This window comes from Diabrotica undecimpunctata, chromosome 4, assembly GCF_040954645.1.
Source record: "Diabrotica undecimpunctata isolate CICGRU chromosome 4, icDiaUnde3, whole genome shotgun sequence".
Lineage (NCBI taxonomy): Eukaryota > Metazoa > Arthropoda > Insecta > Coleoptera > Chrysomelidae > Diabrotica > Diabrotica undecimpunctata.
The window spans coordinates 31857718-31871314 of record NC_092806.1 but is presented as its reverse complement, the minus strand read 5'-3'; the positions used below and the strand labels follow the sequence as shown (position 1 = coordinate 31871314).

At 33.4% G+C, this 13597-nt stretch overlaps 1 protein-coding gene across 1 annotated transcript in view; it reads left to right on the top strand.

Annotated features, from left to right (window-relative positions):
* The window catches only part of Dhc1 (dynein axonemal heavy chain 1), a 283979-nt gene that overhangs the window by 111652 nt on the left and 158730 nt on the right, over positions 1-13597 (top strand). Inside the window, exons 20-25 of the mRNA XM_072529291.1 lie at positions 979-1260; positions 6495-6753; positions 8894-9114; positions 9178-9377; positions 9460-9704; positions 9761-10203. Of these exons, the coding sequence (XP_072385392.1) occupies positions 979-1260; positions 6495-6753; positions 8894-9114; positions 9178-9377; positions 9460-9704; positions 9761-10203 (1650 nt within the window). The remainder of the gene's footprint in view (positions 1-978; positions 1261-6494; positions 6754-8893; positions 9115-9177; positions 9378-9459; positions 9705-9760; positions 10204-13597) is intronic.

Genomic DNA, 13597 nt, shown 5'->3' with positions numbered 1-13597 from the left:
TCGGGTATATTTCGTTTGGGGTATTTTACTGCATAACGCCTTACGGCTGCTGCACTATTTCCTTGACATTTATCTACGATATTCCCGATAGTTTATTGAAATCATAATTTAATCTGATCCAACTTACCCAAAGTTAAATGCATATCTGCCATTTCCTAAAATGTGTAGGCCATTATAATATCAAAATTTTTAATATTAATCCTATTCACACAATAAATGATAGCTTCAAATTATTGACTATTATTGATGGAACTGTTTGTAATTATTGTATCCGTAGAAACTAATTGTAATTTTATGGCCAACTAGGAAAAAACTAGTTTTTCAAAAAAGTGATACAAGGCAAATAAGTTTTAAAAATAACGTGTTAAACTAATGGTGCCACAAAATTCATTTGATTTGAACGCACAAACAAAAGTTTGGGGGGATTTAGGGCTGCACATCCTTAAAATTTTTCTGTGCGCTTAGATTTTGTTGTTTCTTTTGTATGAAAAATGCTTTCAGAACAAGAAAATAACGTGTCCATTTTTATTACAAAATGTCAAGTAGTTTAGGAGATACTACAAAAAACAATTTTTATTTTGTAACTTCAAAAGACTGTAACTTTTTTTGTGTACACTTTTGTACTAAGGTAAGTTGGATTCAATCAATTTATTTTTGTCCCCGGAATGCGTATTTTAATTTATGACACACCTTTTTAAAACACCCTGTATATCTAATGACATTTATGATTGATACGTTTTCCTAAACTTTTTTGATATCACTGAAAAATATATTTTTAAATTGAAATAATAAACTTGTTACATAATGAGCCACTAGTTTTGTTTAAACAAATATTATTTATACAAAAAGTCATTCGTAAATATATCATCTAGAAAGGTGTAAGTTTTCACGACTTTTTCGACAAGTTTTCATAAAACATCTTCTTTTACCTCTTTTTTAATAGTGAATTATTTCTAAAAAATATTTGTTCTACTTTAGGAAGCTTTTAACGTTCTCCACCGATATAAGGTGCCAGTTGAGAGAGAAGTCACAGAACAAGTAGACAACCTCCGCTACACTTGGAAGCAGCTATTAGACAGAGCTATGAGAGTGCAAGTCAATCTACTGGACATGCAGCCACAATTTGAACAAGATCTAAAGAATAATTTAAATAGGTTCAAACAAGATAAACTAGATTATTGTAACGAGTATAGAACTGCTGGTCCAATGCAGGCGGGACTAACACCCAGGGAAGCTTCGGACCGTCTGATATTGTTCCAGGTAAGTAAAATTTTACTAAAATAAAACTAAAAGTATCCCAGTTTTCACATAGAAGTCAGAAGTATTACATATAATGAAAATATTTTCTAATCGGTTGAGTAAATAAAAAATGTCCTAGATTAATACCAATGAATGGATATTATGCATTTATACTTGTGTAAGATATAGTATATTAATTAATTTAAACAGAAGAGACTTGAGGAAAGTTTAGCTGAAAATATGCCAACAGCTTATCTAATATTTATAACGTTAATAATATGTAAAATATTTGTCACACTTCTATCAGATAAGATAGCTAAGCAAGACAGGCAGTCTGCTCTCATTCCGCTTCACTGCTGAAATACTATATACGTTTGAATCCTGACTTGATACACGGAAAAATAAAAAAGGGTAACGTGGCAGTTTATAATTCTAAAGTGAATCTGTTACTTAGACTAGAGGATGCTGGATGACGTTGGTGTCTGTCTAATCAGCCTATGGTGGAGCAGTACGTCAAGAGATAAGAGCTTGCGGCTCGGTTATACTCCTCCATAGATTTCTACTCGAAGGGCGTGACGCCTAATAGCTGCTTCCCACGATCGGCGATTCTACAGATCATCGCGCACAGCCAATGAGCACGGACGGCAACGTACCGCAGATAGAGCTCTTCCTACGGTCCGTGACAGTCTGTGTAGGTCTCTATTTTTGTTTTTGACCTTCTGTATGTCGGCATTAAATTGTCTCTCTTCATTTTTAAGTCTTTAATCGAAATAGTACTATTCTTCAATTGATTTTTTATTCGGTTCCATGCATCGTATATATTGTTTCGGTTCTTACGCTCTAGCGCTGTAGAATTCCATAAACTTGTTTCATTTCGATACAAATTTAAAAAATCAAAAATTAATTTGTTTGTCCATTCCATTTTTTAGCAAAAAAGTGCAAAAAAACTTTGACAACACTACAGACAGACTCTCGATGGATAGGACATAGGACTCACCAGCACAGCCGTGCCTGTGCTACCACATACGAGACATTTCCCACGGTGCGTCGGTCCGAGCTGGTCCGCGTCCGTCCATAATATCGCCGATCATGGGAAGCCGCTTTAATATACCGGTATATATATATATATATATATATATATATATATATATATATATATATATATATATATATTTGAAATCATATTTGAATGAACTCTGCTTGTGCTGCTGTTTGGTGTATTGAGAAACTTAACAACAGGACAACCAGTTCCAAGCCAGAATAAAACATTATGGTTCGAAGGTGTGGCCAGATTAAGGTGGGTACACATATGCGAGCCGAACTGTTCGCGAACTGCTCGTGAGCTGTTCGCGAACAGTTCGTTGAAAATATGTTTATATTCGACTATCCAATACCCTAAGTATCTAATAACAAACCGAGAATTAATTTACATCGTTATTCTAAATATTTCGGTATTTTGTTTACATTATTTGTTATTAATTTGTCTCGTTACTTTTGAACAAGCCGCGCTCGTTCAGCAATTTTGTTTAACCGAATGATCTCATCGCACACTTAGCAGAAACAATTTATAGTCTCGAACACCGTAGAAATTTAACTGCGAACATTGTTTGTGTTCGTCCCAAAAACCGACAGGCCGTGGTTCCTGACGAGCAACGAACGAACAGCTCGCAAGCGGTTCGTCCCGTCGTACAAATAGACGAATATAGCGTTCACAAACGGTTCGCGAACAGTTCTGCTCGCATATGTGTACGCGCCTTTAGATATAGACCCGATTTTAAAGGACTACCAGAAATAATACCGAATTATCATTAGCATGCTGTAATATTAAATTATTATATTAAATATTATAAGTATTAAAAAATTGCACTATTAAACCCCTAGAAATGACCTCCCACAAAATCGATATATGCGCACTCTCGGAAATAGGAACAGGAACAAAATTAGGAAGCAATTAACAGGAAGATAATTGCTAATATGTTTTACTCATTACAGCAGTAAATACACTTTTACTGAACAAGAAATTTGAAAATGACATAGAAGATATCGAATATATTAGCTACACAAAAACAATAAACTCCATATTATATCAGATTACACTCCAGACAGACAACAAACTAGAAGGTGAAATAATTTTTTCCACCATAATTCGCAACACAAGCACACTTAACAGAATACACAACAGTGTTAACAATTAAATTCAACAAACGCTAATAGACTACATAATAACAGATAAAGAAATAATGGCAATCATAGAAATAGTCATTATTGGTCCTTATAAATTCTTGATTTCATCTCAATGTTAATGTGCCGGTTAAGCCAAATAGTTTATTAAGGGATCCTGCTAATCTATTTGCTCTTCTAAAGCCAACTCCATCGACTTTATATCTTAGTGGTTCTTTGCTGATTACTATTGTAACGTAATATTTTGCCTACCACATAGGGTATTACAATAAGGAGCTGAAAATTGAGACAGAAGTTACTGGGGGTGGAGATAGGGCAATCAAAATAAACGATACTGTGCGAACGGCACTCAGGGCTTATTTGGAGAGCTGGGTCGTGGATAAGTGAATGGTAAGGGGGTTGGATTGGGGCAACTACAAAAAAATGAAACAAAGGGGTACTTACCTTTGTTTCATTTTTTTCTCCTGGAATAAATGGACAAAAAAAAACAAACAACAGGATGGACCTCTTGCTTTTAAAATAAGGACTCCGCTTCGAGGTGACAAATTTTAACGATTACAACTAGTTGTAACTATTGAAATAAATATTAGAAATACAAAATATATCTTTTTAAATGAAACTCAAAAAAGGGGTTATAAACTTTTTTTCTAAATAAATAAAAAAATGGTTTAGAGAAATAAATCAAACATTTATTGTTGTCTCACCACAAACAGATACAAAAACAGACAATACAAAAATACTCAAAAATAGACAATACAAAAATAATATATAGTCACAAAAGTAAATACAAAAATAACAAAGAAAAACACTTACTATTGTCAATGGGCTATAAACTGTGGCAGAAATAAATTATTGCAAATAAAAAATTATCTTTTTAAATGATGAAAGCAATTATTATTATTATTAAAAAAGTCTATCTTTAAAATTAAACACATAAAGTTACCTTGATTTTCACTAAATTTCTTTACTTTACATATTTTCTACATTTCTGAGGTTGGAACTGGGCATTAACTGCCACGCCAAAAACTGTATCTATAGACTGGGACGATGACCAGGGATGAGAAAATGAGGGTGGAAGCTAGCACTGGAACACAAACCTTAAAAAACTTGTCTCCTTAAAAGACTGGAACGGTACAACTGAACACAATGGCAACATGTGGTTATCTTCAAAATTTCACTCAGACTGTAACCACACATTGAATTGCTACTATTAACTTCGCACTGCTACTTATTTTCCATAACAAAGAAACAAAAAACAAGAAAATATTACAAATTTGACGAAAAATTTGGACTAAACGCTGGAGCAGTTGTCGCTGTCAACGCCTCAGCGAGAGTAACGCAATTATCTTTCTGGCAAATCCTTCTCAGCGATCCAAATAAATGTTTGTTTGAAGCAAAGAATTACTCGTCCGTGGTATATAAACAAACTCTAAAATGGTTTACATTAATTTGACGACGCAAAAAGGATTGAAAATACATATACTAGGGGATTTCAATATATTCCAAGGAATTTACAAATGCTACACTATTTGTTCTGATTTTTTAAAATGAAATTGCCATGTTCATTTTTTTGCTCTTGTTATAAATCTGTGAATTAGAGTTTAAAGGCTATCTTCATTTTGAGCTATTAATATTGCATCGTATGAAGAAGAAATTTTTAAATTCATTGTTCATCATTCTGTATCCTCTTCTTTTATTGACGCTCTTTATGAATATATTCATCATTAGATTAAATATTTTCTATCTTATTTTATTGTCTATATCTATATATTTCGTTAGTTGTCCATCTATTCTGACTTCCATCTTATTGTTTTAATAGACGTTTTCAATTGTCTTTATAATATCCAGCGGGGTCCCGATATATGAGAGATACAAGAGATGTATTACATCCTTAAGTCTTACTCTGTCAAATGCCTTTTTCAAGTCGACCAAACATAGGAATCCGGATATATTATATTCTAATGGTTTTTCTGTAATCTGTTTTATGACGAATATTGCATCTGCACACGACCTTCCCATACGGAAACCTGGTTGCTCATCTACCAAGTTTATAAGCTGATTTGTTTGTTCCTGCAAAATTTTAGTTGTAAGTTTCAGGGTAATATTTAGCAAATTGACACCTCTGTAGTTTTCTGGTTGTTTCGTATTACGATTTTTCAATAATAGGATTAGCTCACTTGTACTCCATTTTTCAGGTAATTTATTGTGTCTTATAATCTTATTAATTAAAGCTGTCAATTGATCCGTCATTGCCGCTACACCATATTTCAATCTTTATTATTATATTCGATCTTTACCTGCAGATTTTCTGTTCTTTAGTTTTCAAGTGTTTTATGTACTTTATACATGCTTATGTAAACTTCTTCGTTTATTGTAATTTCTGGTGTTTGTGGTTCCAACGACATTTATTGTTCCTCTGTATATCTGCTTTAGATAGTCAATACATGCATTTTTTTCAATGTGTTTCGGGTCTATTATTTTCTTCACCTCCTCCCTTTGATCTCATACAAAGCGACATATTTCTTTTTGTAAACCATAAAAATCATGTTTCAGTTGTTTTGAAAAGCGTTTGTTCTTTTCTGATTTTCTTTGATCTTTTGTACGAAGATTACAAGAAATAATCAGAAATAAATTATAAAATGAAATAAAGAACTTCTTGGCTGAAAATTTTAGAAGTACGAAATTTCGACTATATTATTATTTAGCTGCTGTCAATAAAGTCATGATGGTAGACATGATAAACAACCATCGATAACGGTCATGAAACTGGAAGAAGCAGAAGAAAATAGATTAGAACTTCAATAAAAATTATTGAAAGTAAATGGAACATAATAGATCCATCGGAAACCAAACGTAAAGGAGGACAATGTCTTATATTAAAACCCGGTCACATGCTATTCTATAAGAGAAACGAACAGAATATCGGACCAGTAGGAATTGACAAAAACTACTTCACCACGTAACACAGCTCAGAAGTGACGGAGAGAGTCATAGAATTAGGTTTTTTTTATTTGATTCTTAATAATATTTTTGTATCCAAATGTTATTGTTTAACACGATTATTTCCATTTCAGAATCGTTTTGACGGCATGTGGAGAAAACTTCAAACATACCAAAACGGAGAGGAATTATTTGGACTACCTACAACTGATTATCCAGATATGGCTCAAATAAGAAAGGAACTAAACCTTTTGCAAAAGCTGTATAAACTTTATAATGATGTAATAGATAGAGTAAACAGCTACTACGATATTCCTTGGGGAGAAGTAAATATTGAGGAGATTAATAATGAGTTGATGGAATTCCAAAATAGATGCAGGAAGCTACCTAAAGGTTATAAATAAAAACGGATATTTAATTATATATTTATAAATAAATATCCGTTATGATATATTTATATATATATATATATATATATATATATATATATATATATATATATATATATATATATGTATATATATATATATATATATATATACTCGTACAAATCGTATAATCATATAAAAACTAGATTCAGGCAGAAACAACAAAATTCATCGAAATAATATCTGGATTCAGACAAGAAGACTTATTAAATCTAAGAACTGTCAACCTCGTATTGGATGAGGTGTCTGTTACGCAGATTACGTAGTTTTGACAGCGAAGAATACGACTTTGCAGTACTTCTTCATTGGTGACTTTGTCTGTCCATGGTATCTTCAGGATCCTTCTGTATAACCATAGCTCAAAAGCCTGAAGTTTTGATAGAGTTTCCGCCTTCAATGTCTACGTTTCTACTCCGTAAAGAAGCACTGAGTGCACGTAACATTAAAGGAGCCTTATTTTTGTTTCTAGGGTGAGGTCATGGCTCTTGAATACAGAGCTCATAGTCAAGAATGCACTTTTTGACTTTCCGATGCGACACTTAATCTCTTGGGTATTATCCCACGACTCATTGACTATAGTTCCCAAGTAGTTGTACTGTGAGACACATTCAATTCTCATTTGGTTCACATACAGATTTGCTCCAGTTATGTTTTCCTTGCTGATGATCATTAGCTTGGTTGTGCTGGTGTTTATATCCAGTCCATATGTTCTACTTGTTTCCGTTATTTGATTTATTAAGTTTTGCAGCCCTTCTATGGTATTAGAAAACCCTATTGTATCATCTGCATACCGCAGGCTATTGAGCTTGACTCCATTTATTGAGATATCTTCATCAATATATTTTAGAACCTCTTTAAAAATGTGCTCCGAGTACAGATAGAATATCAGTGATGAAATTATGCACCCCTGTGTCACTCTCCTTAAGATTTTGACCTGATCTGTATATTCTATATCTATTCGGAGCACCGCTGATTGATTCCAATACAGGTTAGCTATTATTTTTAAGTCTCTTTCGTGAATCCCTGTCCTCTTCAGCACTTCCATCATTTGCTCATGCTTGACTCTATCAAATGCCTTCTTGTAGTCAATCAGGCATGCAAAAACATTACAGCGGGCATCTCTACATTTCTGAAACAATACCTGCACGATAAGAAAAGTTTTCCTCGTAAAGATAGTTCAAACACTCCTGACTATGAACCTGCGTGAAGGCGGAGTCAAATTTACGTAAAGGCAGAAAGATTCTATTGTAAGTGGAATTATACAGTGCATAGTACAATCTGTTTCGCATGGAAGTAAGCACTAAACCAAATTTCGTCTACTGCGCCGTGGTCAGGAGTGCTTGCACTATCTCTACCAACGGCGTTCACAAATCCAAACTGATTGGGCGCAATTTATTCCTCGCATTTCCGGTAAATTCTTTTGTGCATGACTTTTAAAAACAGTTTCAGCAGATGGCTCTTTAGGCTTATTATAGTCCTATAGTCGTCACAAACTTTTGCTCCTGGTTTTTTGGGCAATGGTACTAACTCTGATTTAAGTCACTTTACTGGTATTTTTTTTTTGTTTTGTATATTTCATTAAATATTTTAGTTATTATTTTTATTTGTTCTGCATCTAGTAGCTTCAGCAGTTCTGCGGGATTTGATCAAGTCCCGGTGCCTTTCCATCCTTCATTTTTCTAACGACTGTCGTTATTTCTTCTGGTAGGATTTCAGGACCTGAATTTTCTTCAATGGTTTTCTTCAATGGGTTCTTGTATTGTTCTGAGGTTATGGAAATGTTTTTCCAAGTAATCTTCCCATACTTTCTTTTTATCTTCTTCGGTTATGGCACGATTGCCCTCATCATCTGTTTTTTTCTGCTGTTGCGTTTTCGGAACTTTCCAGCCATTTCCTTTACCTTTCGATGAACATTAAAGTTATCATATCGACTCTGATACTCCTGAGAAAAGCACTCTGCTGAAACAGCTGTAGTGATAATTAGTTATAATAAAAATTTGTGGAAGTGTTAAAAACAAAAAGTTTTCAATGTTCTATTGCTTGATAAAATGAACTTTCATCAAGTAACAGTCGAATTCATTACATATTATATATCTTATTTAAAGGTTTAAAGGAATGGCCTGCCTTCTTTGCTTTAAAGAAGACGATCGACGACTTCAACGACATGTGTCCTCTGCTAGAACTAATGGCGAACAGAGCTATGAAACCTCGGCATTGGCAACGTATCATGGATTCTCTTAACCACATTTTCGAATTTGAGAGTGAAGGATTTTGTTTAAAAAACATTTTGGAAGCACCATTGCTGCAGCATAAAGAAGATATAGAGGTAGAGATCACTCAATTTAGAAAGTAACAGGGGATTCCCTTAATTTATCATTATGTGTTTTAGGATATTTGTATATCAGCAATGAAAGAAAAGGATATCGAAGCTAAGCTTCGTCAAGTTACTAATGAATGGACAGTTCATGAACTAACATTCCAAACATTCAACAATAGAGGTGAACTTCTGTTAAGAGGCGACACCACTGCAGAGACAATCGGACAGTTGGAAGATAGTCTTATGATACTTGGGTCTCTGTTATCCAACAGGTATATATTTGGTTCTAGAAAAATCAAAATTAAACTAAAACTGTTTATATATGAGTACTGTATTATAGACATATATTTGTAGATATAATGCTCCATTTAAAAAGCAGATTCAACAGTGGGTCTACGATTTGTCGAACACTAACGAAATATTGGAAAGATGGCTTTTAGTACAAAACATGTGGGTATATCTAGAAGCTGTTTTTGTGGGAGGTGATATTGCTAAGCAATTACCTAAAGAAGCAAAACGATTTTCTAAGATAGATAAATCTTGGCAGAAAATAATGCAAAGAGCTCACGAGACACCTGGAGTAGTTAATTGTTGTGTAGGTAAGTCTTATAGTTAGAGTTTAAATAGGCAAAATGATGTTGACTTTTGTTTTTAGGTGACGACCTCCTTAAACAGTTACTACCACATCTCCAAGAACAACTTGAACTCTGTCAGAAATCACTCAGTGGTTACCTGGAACGAAAACGTATGATGTTTCCAAGATTTTTCTTCGTTTCAGATCCGGCTCTTCTGGAAATTCTAGGTCAAGCTTCAGATTCTCATACTATTCAAAATCATCTTCTTTCTATTTTTGATAATACTAGATACGTTAAGTTTCACGATATAGAATATAACAAAATAACGGCTGTATTATCTTCTGAAGGAGAAATGATACAGTTGGAGAAAGCAGTTAGGGCTGAGGGAAGTGTAGAAACATGGTTGACTCAGTTACTGGTGATGTCCCAATTATCTCTACACTCAATAATAAGAGGAGCGTATACTTTTATTAACGATGTTAATTTTAATCTATTGCAATTTTTGGACAAAATGCCTGCACAAGTAAGTCCAATAATTTTAATTAAAATTATAGATTTAATATAATATATTATTTTTACATTATCAACAATGTGATCTTAATATGTTCTTACGATATCAATCTTGATATTTTCTTTTTAGCGATTTCATCTTATAATATTGGCAATTATTGTTTAGTGAATTCTATTGAGCAATTCGCTATGGGATGTGCTTCATTTATTAAATAAGGATATCTTAGTTTAATTTTCATTTATTTTTATGCATTTCTTTTAAAACTATTTTCTCTTCTCCATTTAACAAAGTGACCGTATGGTGCTATCAGAGCATAAATAACCAAGAGAGCTGTAATTATGTTAATGGTAGCCAACTGCATTCATGGAAAAATGTGCTATATTTGATTTAACAAGTGGTGGTAAAACCAACACTTACATAATATGCATTAATATTCATCAAAACGCAAACCAAGCAAAGTAAAAATACTTACTTGTCTTGAAATCACAGAGGCTCTGATGGGTACACCAATAGCAGCTATAGAGTTCTCCTTTCTTTATACATTGCCATAAGAAAAAGGGGAGCATATTATATACTGCTAGAAAACTTGAAACGCACCTGGCTGATCATAAAATCCTTCACATTTTACTCTTTGTCAACTTATCTTGAGTAAAATGCCTTTAATCTTTCCTATTAGCCCCTCTTGACTAACTCTTGTCTCTTCCGGCCCCTAATGGCTATTAGGTTTCCGAGAGCAGACAGGTCACTATATTTCCTTTTACTACAAACTCTAAGAAGGTAAAAGAAAACTACCTAGAGCCTAACTTTACCAAGAAACAATAATAACAATAATGGAAATGCAGGGGTGCCGAGAATCTCCCGATCAGCTAAACGCATAAATACATTTTTTGATATAAGAAAAATAGGTACATAAACGGTGGGAAGGACGTACGAACCAGGAAAGGTTCACAGCAACATAAAAGAAATGAAGCGGCTAAATATAAGTATCCTTGGAATAAGTGTAAATACTAATCAGGAGAAGACAGTTAAAAACACAAAAACGGTGTAGCAATAATTGTAACAAAGGAAACAGATGAAGCTCTAAAAAACATTGTCCTATTCTCAGACAGGATACTAACGTTAGAAATACAAATAAAAACAATAAATGTGAATATATTACAAGAATATGCACCCACACAAGACTATTAGAAAGAAAAAAATTAAAAAGTCCTATCATGATTTAGAAAAAGTATTAGCATCTACAAAGAAACACGAGCTCAATATTATCATGGGAGATTTTAATGCGAAGGCTGGCAGTGGAGACCAGGAAGATATCATAAAAAATATGGTCAGGGCATACGAAATGAAAGAGGAGATATATTGGCCTCTTTTTAAGTAGATAAGCAACTAGTAATGAAACACAATTTTCAATCTTCTAAACGTCGTCTTTACACCTGGAGATCAGCAGCAGATACACCTGAACGTGTGGTTCGTAATCAAATACACTTTACGTGTTTAAATAAAAGATACACAAATTCAATATTAGCAGTGAAAACTTATCCAAGTGCAGAATGTACTGCAGAAAACACGCAGAAATCAGCTCAGAGTCCTATATTCAATGGGACTATTTTATGGAGACTTTACCTGTCTGTAGCAGATAATCTAAAACAGTCAACCATATTTTGCATGATTGCTAAGTTCTAGTCGCAAAATGAAGACTACCAAGCCACTTCAAAACACATAGTACCAATCAACTATAGTTTATTTTTATAAACGAGAGAGTAATTAGCATAATTTTAACTGGTAGCTCCGACAACTCCATGGGCGTGCTCAAGCTACAGTTAGCAAAATTGAAAAGAAGTTACGTTATACTGGATATGTAAAAAATATTGAAAAACCAGGTAGAAATGTTAAATTTATTGATAAAAAAAAAGTTAGATGTGCTTCTAGAGATTGAGGAAAATCAGCATAAGACAACTCGAGAACTTGCCGCCGTCAATGATGTAAGTAAATCATCTCTTTTGAGAGTTTTGCACAAAGAAAACTACCACCCTTACAAAGTTCAGTTGGTTTAGGAGTTAAATAAAGATGATCCTGATAGAAGGCAAGAATTCTGTGAAATGATGATTGACAGAATGAACGGAAATTTGCAGTTCATAAACAAAATAGTGTTTTCTGATGAAGCGACGTTTCATATAAACGGAACGGTTAACAAACAGAACTGTAGATATTGGAGCAGAGAAAATCCTCACTGGGTGTATGAGACTCACACGCAATATCCTAAAAAAGTTAACGTTTGGGCTGGTATCATTAACAATAAAATTATTGGTCCTTATTTTTTTGAGGGCACAGTTGATGGTGAGGTTTATCTACATTTTTTGATTAACTTTTTAGTGTCTACATTACGAAGATTTTTTCTGATGTTAATTATCCAAATGAGATGAATGGATCTATTTACTACCAACAAGACGGTGTTCCACCGCATTTTGCACGTATAGTTAGAAATTATTTAAACGAGGGTTTTTCCCAATAGGTGGATTGGAAGACGTGGAACGATCGAATGAGCGTCTAGATCCCCGATTTGGCTTCTCTCGATTACTTCTTATTGGGTTATTTAAAATCTAAAGTATATTTTAATAGACCAAACAGTATTGCTGATTTAAATTTAGGATAACGGAATAAATTAACAAAATATCCAGCGATGTCGTACAAAATGTTGTACGAGAATTCCAAAATCACCTCGGTTATTGTCAAGAAGTGAATGGTGGTCATTTTGAACATTTAATTTAATTGTAAAGTGCATTGAAAAATACATTCTAAATATTATGTGACAATATTATCTTCATTCAACCTAAAGTTTTGCGATAGAGGCATTATCAATTTTTAACATCTTAAAAATAAATTTTCTTAGTTACGATTGCACCAATCTTAAAATACTTTATATTGCTGAACAGAGGACTAAAATCACTTTCTAATAAGGTGCCACACGACCCCTTTTGTTATTTAATATTTTCGAGGGGGTTCTTATAATTCAAAGAGGGTGCTGGAGAATGATAATATTTTCATACTGTAAATTGTCAATTTAAGAATAAAAATCGACCTGTTTCAGGTTTTTTCACATAGTACATAATAACGCTAAAAATGAATTTATTCCATATATATGGACCGCATGGTATATGCGCTTACTGGTTTTATTGCTTCGCTGTAAATTTTCAGTTTTGTACCTGTACAAGCTGGTATAGGGTTACCGAATTTTAGAATGGGTATCATGAATAAATGGAAGATGTACAGTAAGATGATTGGCTAAAGTAGAACCAGTTTATAACAGACAGCTTTAAAAAAAAACTTAGTCAACTTCTGTTTCGAAAAAATAGTTTTTCAAGGTGTTAACTTTGCTTGTAACTTACGATGTATGGATTGTGACCTG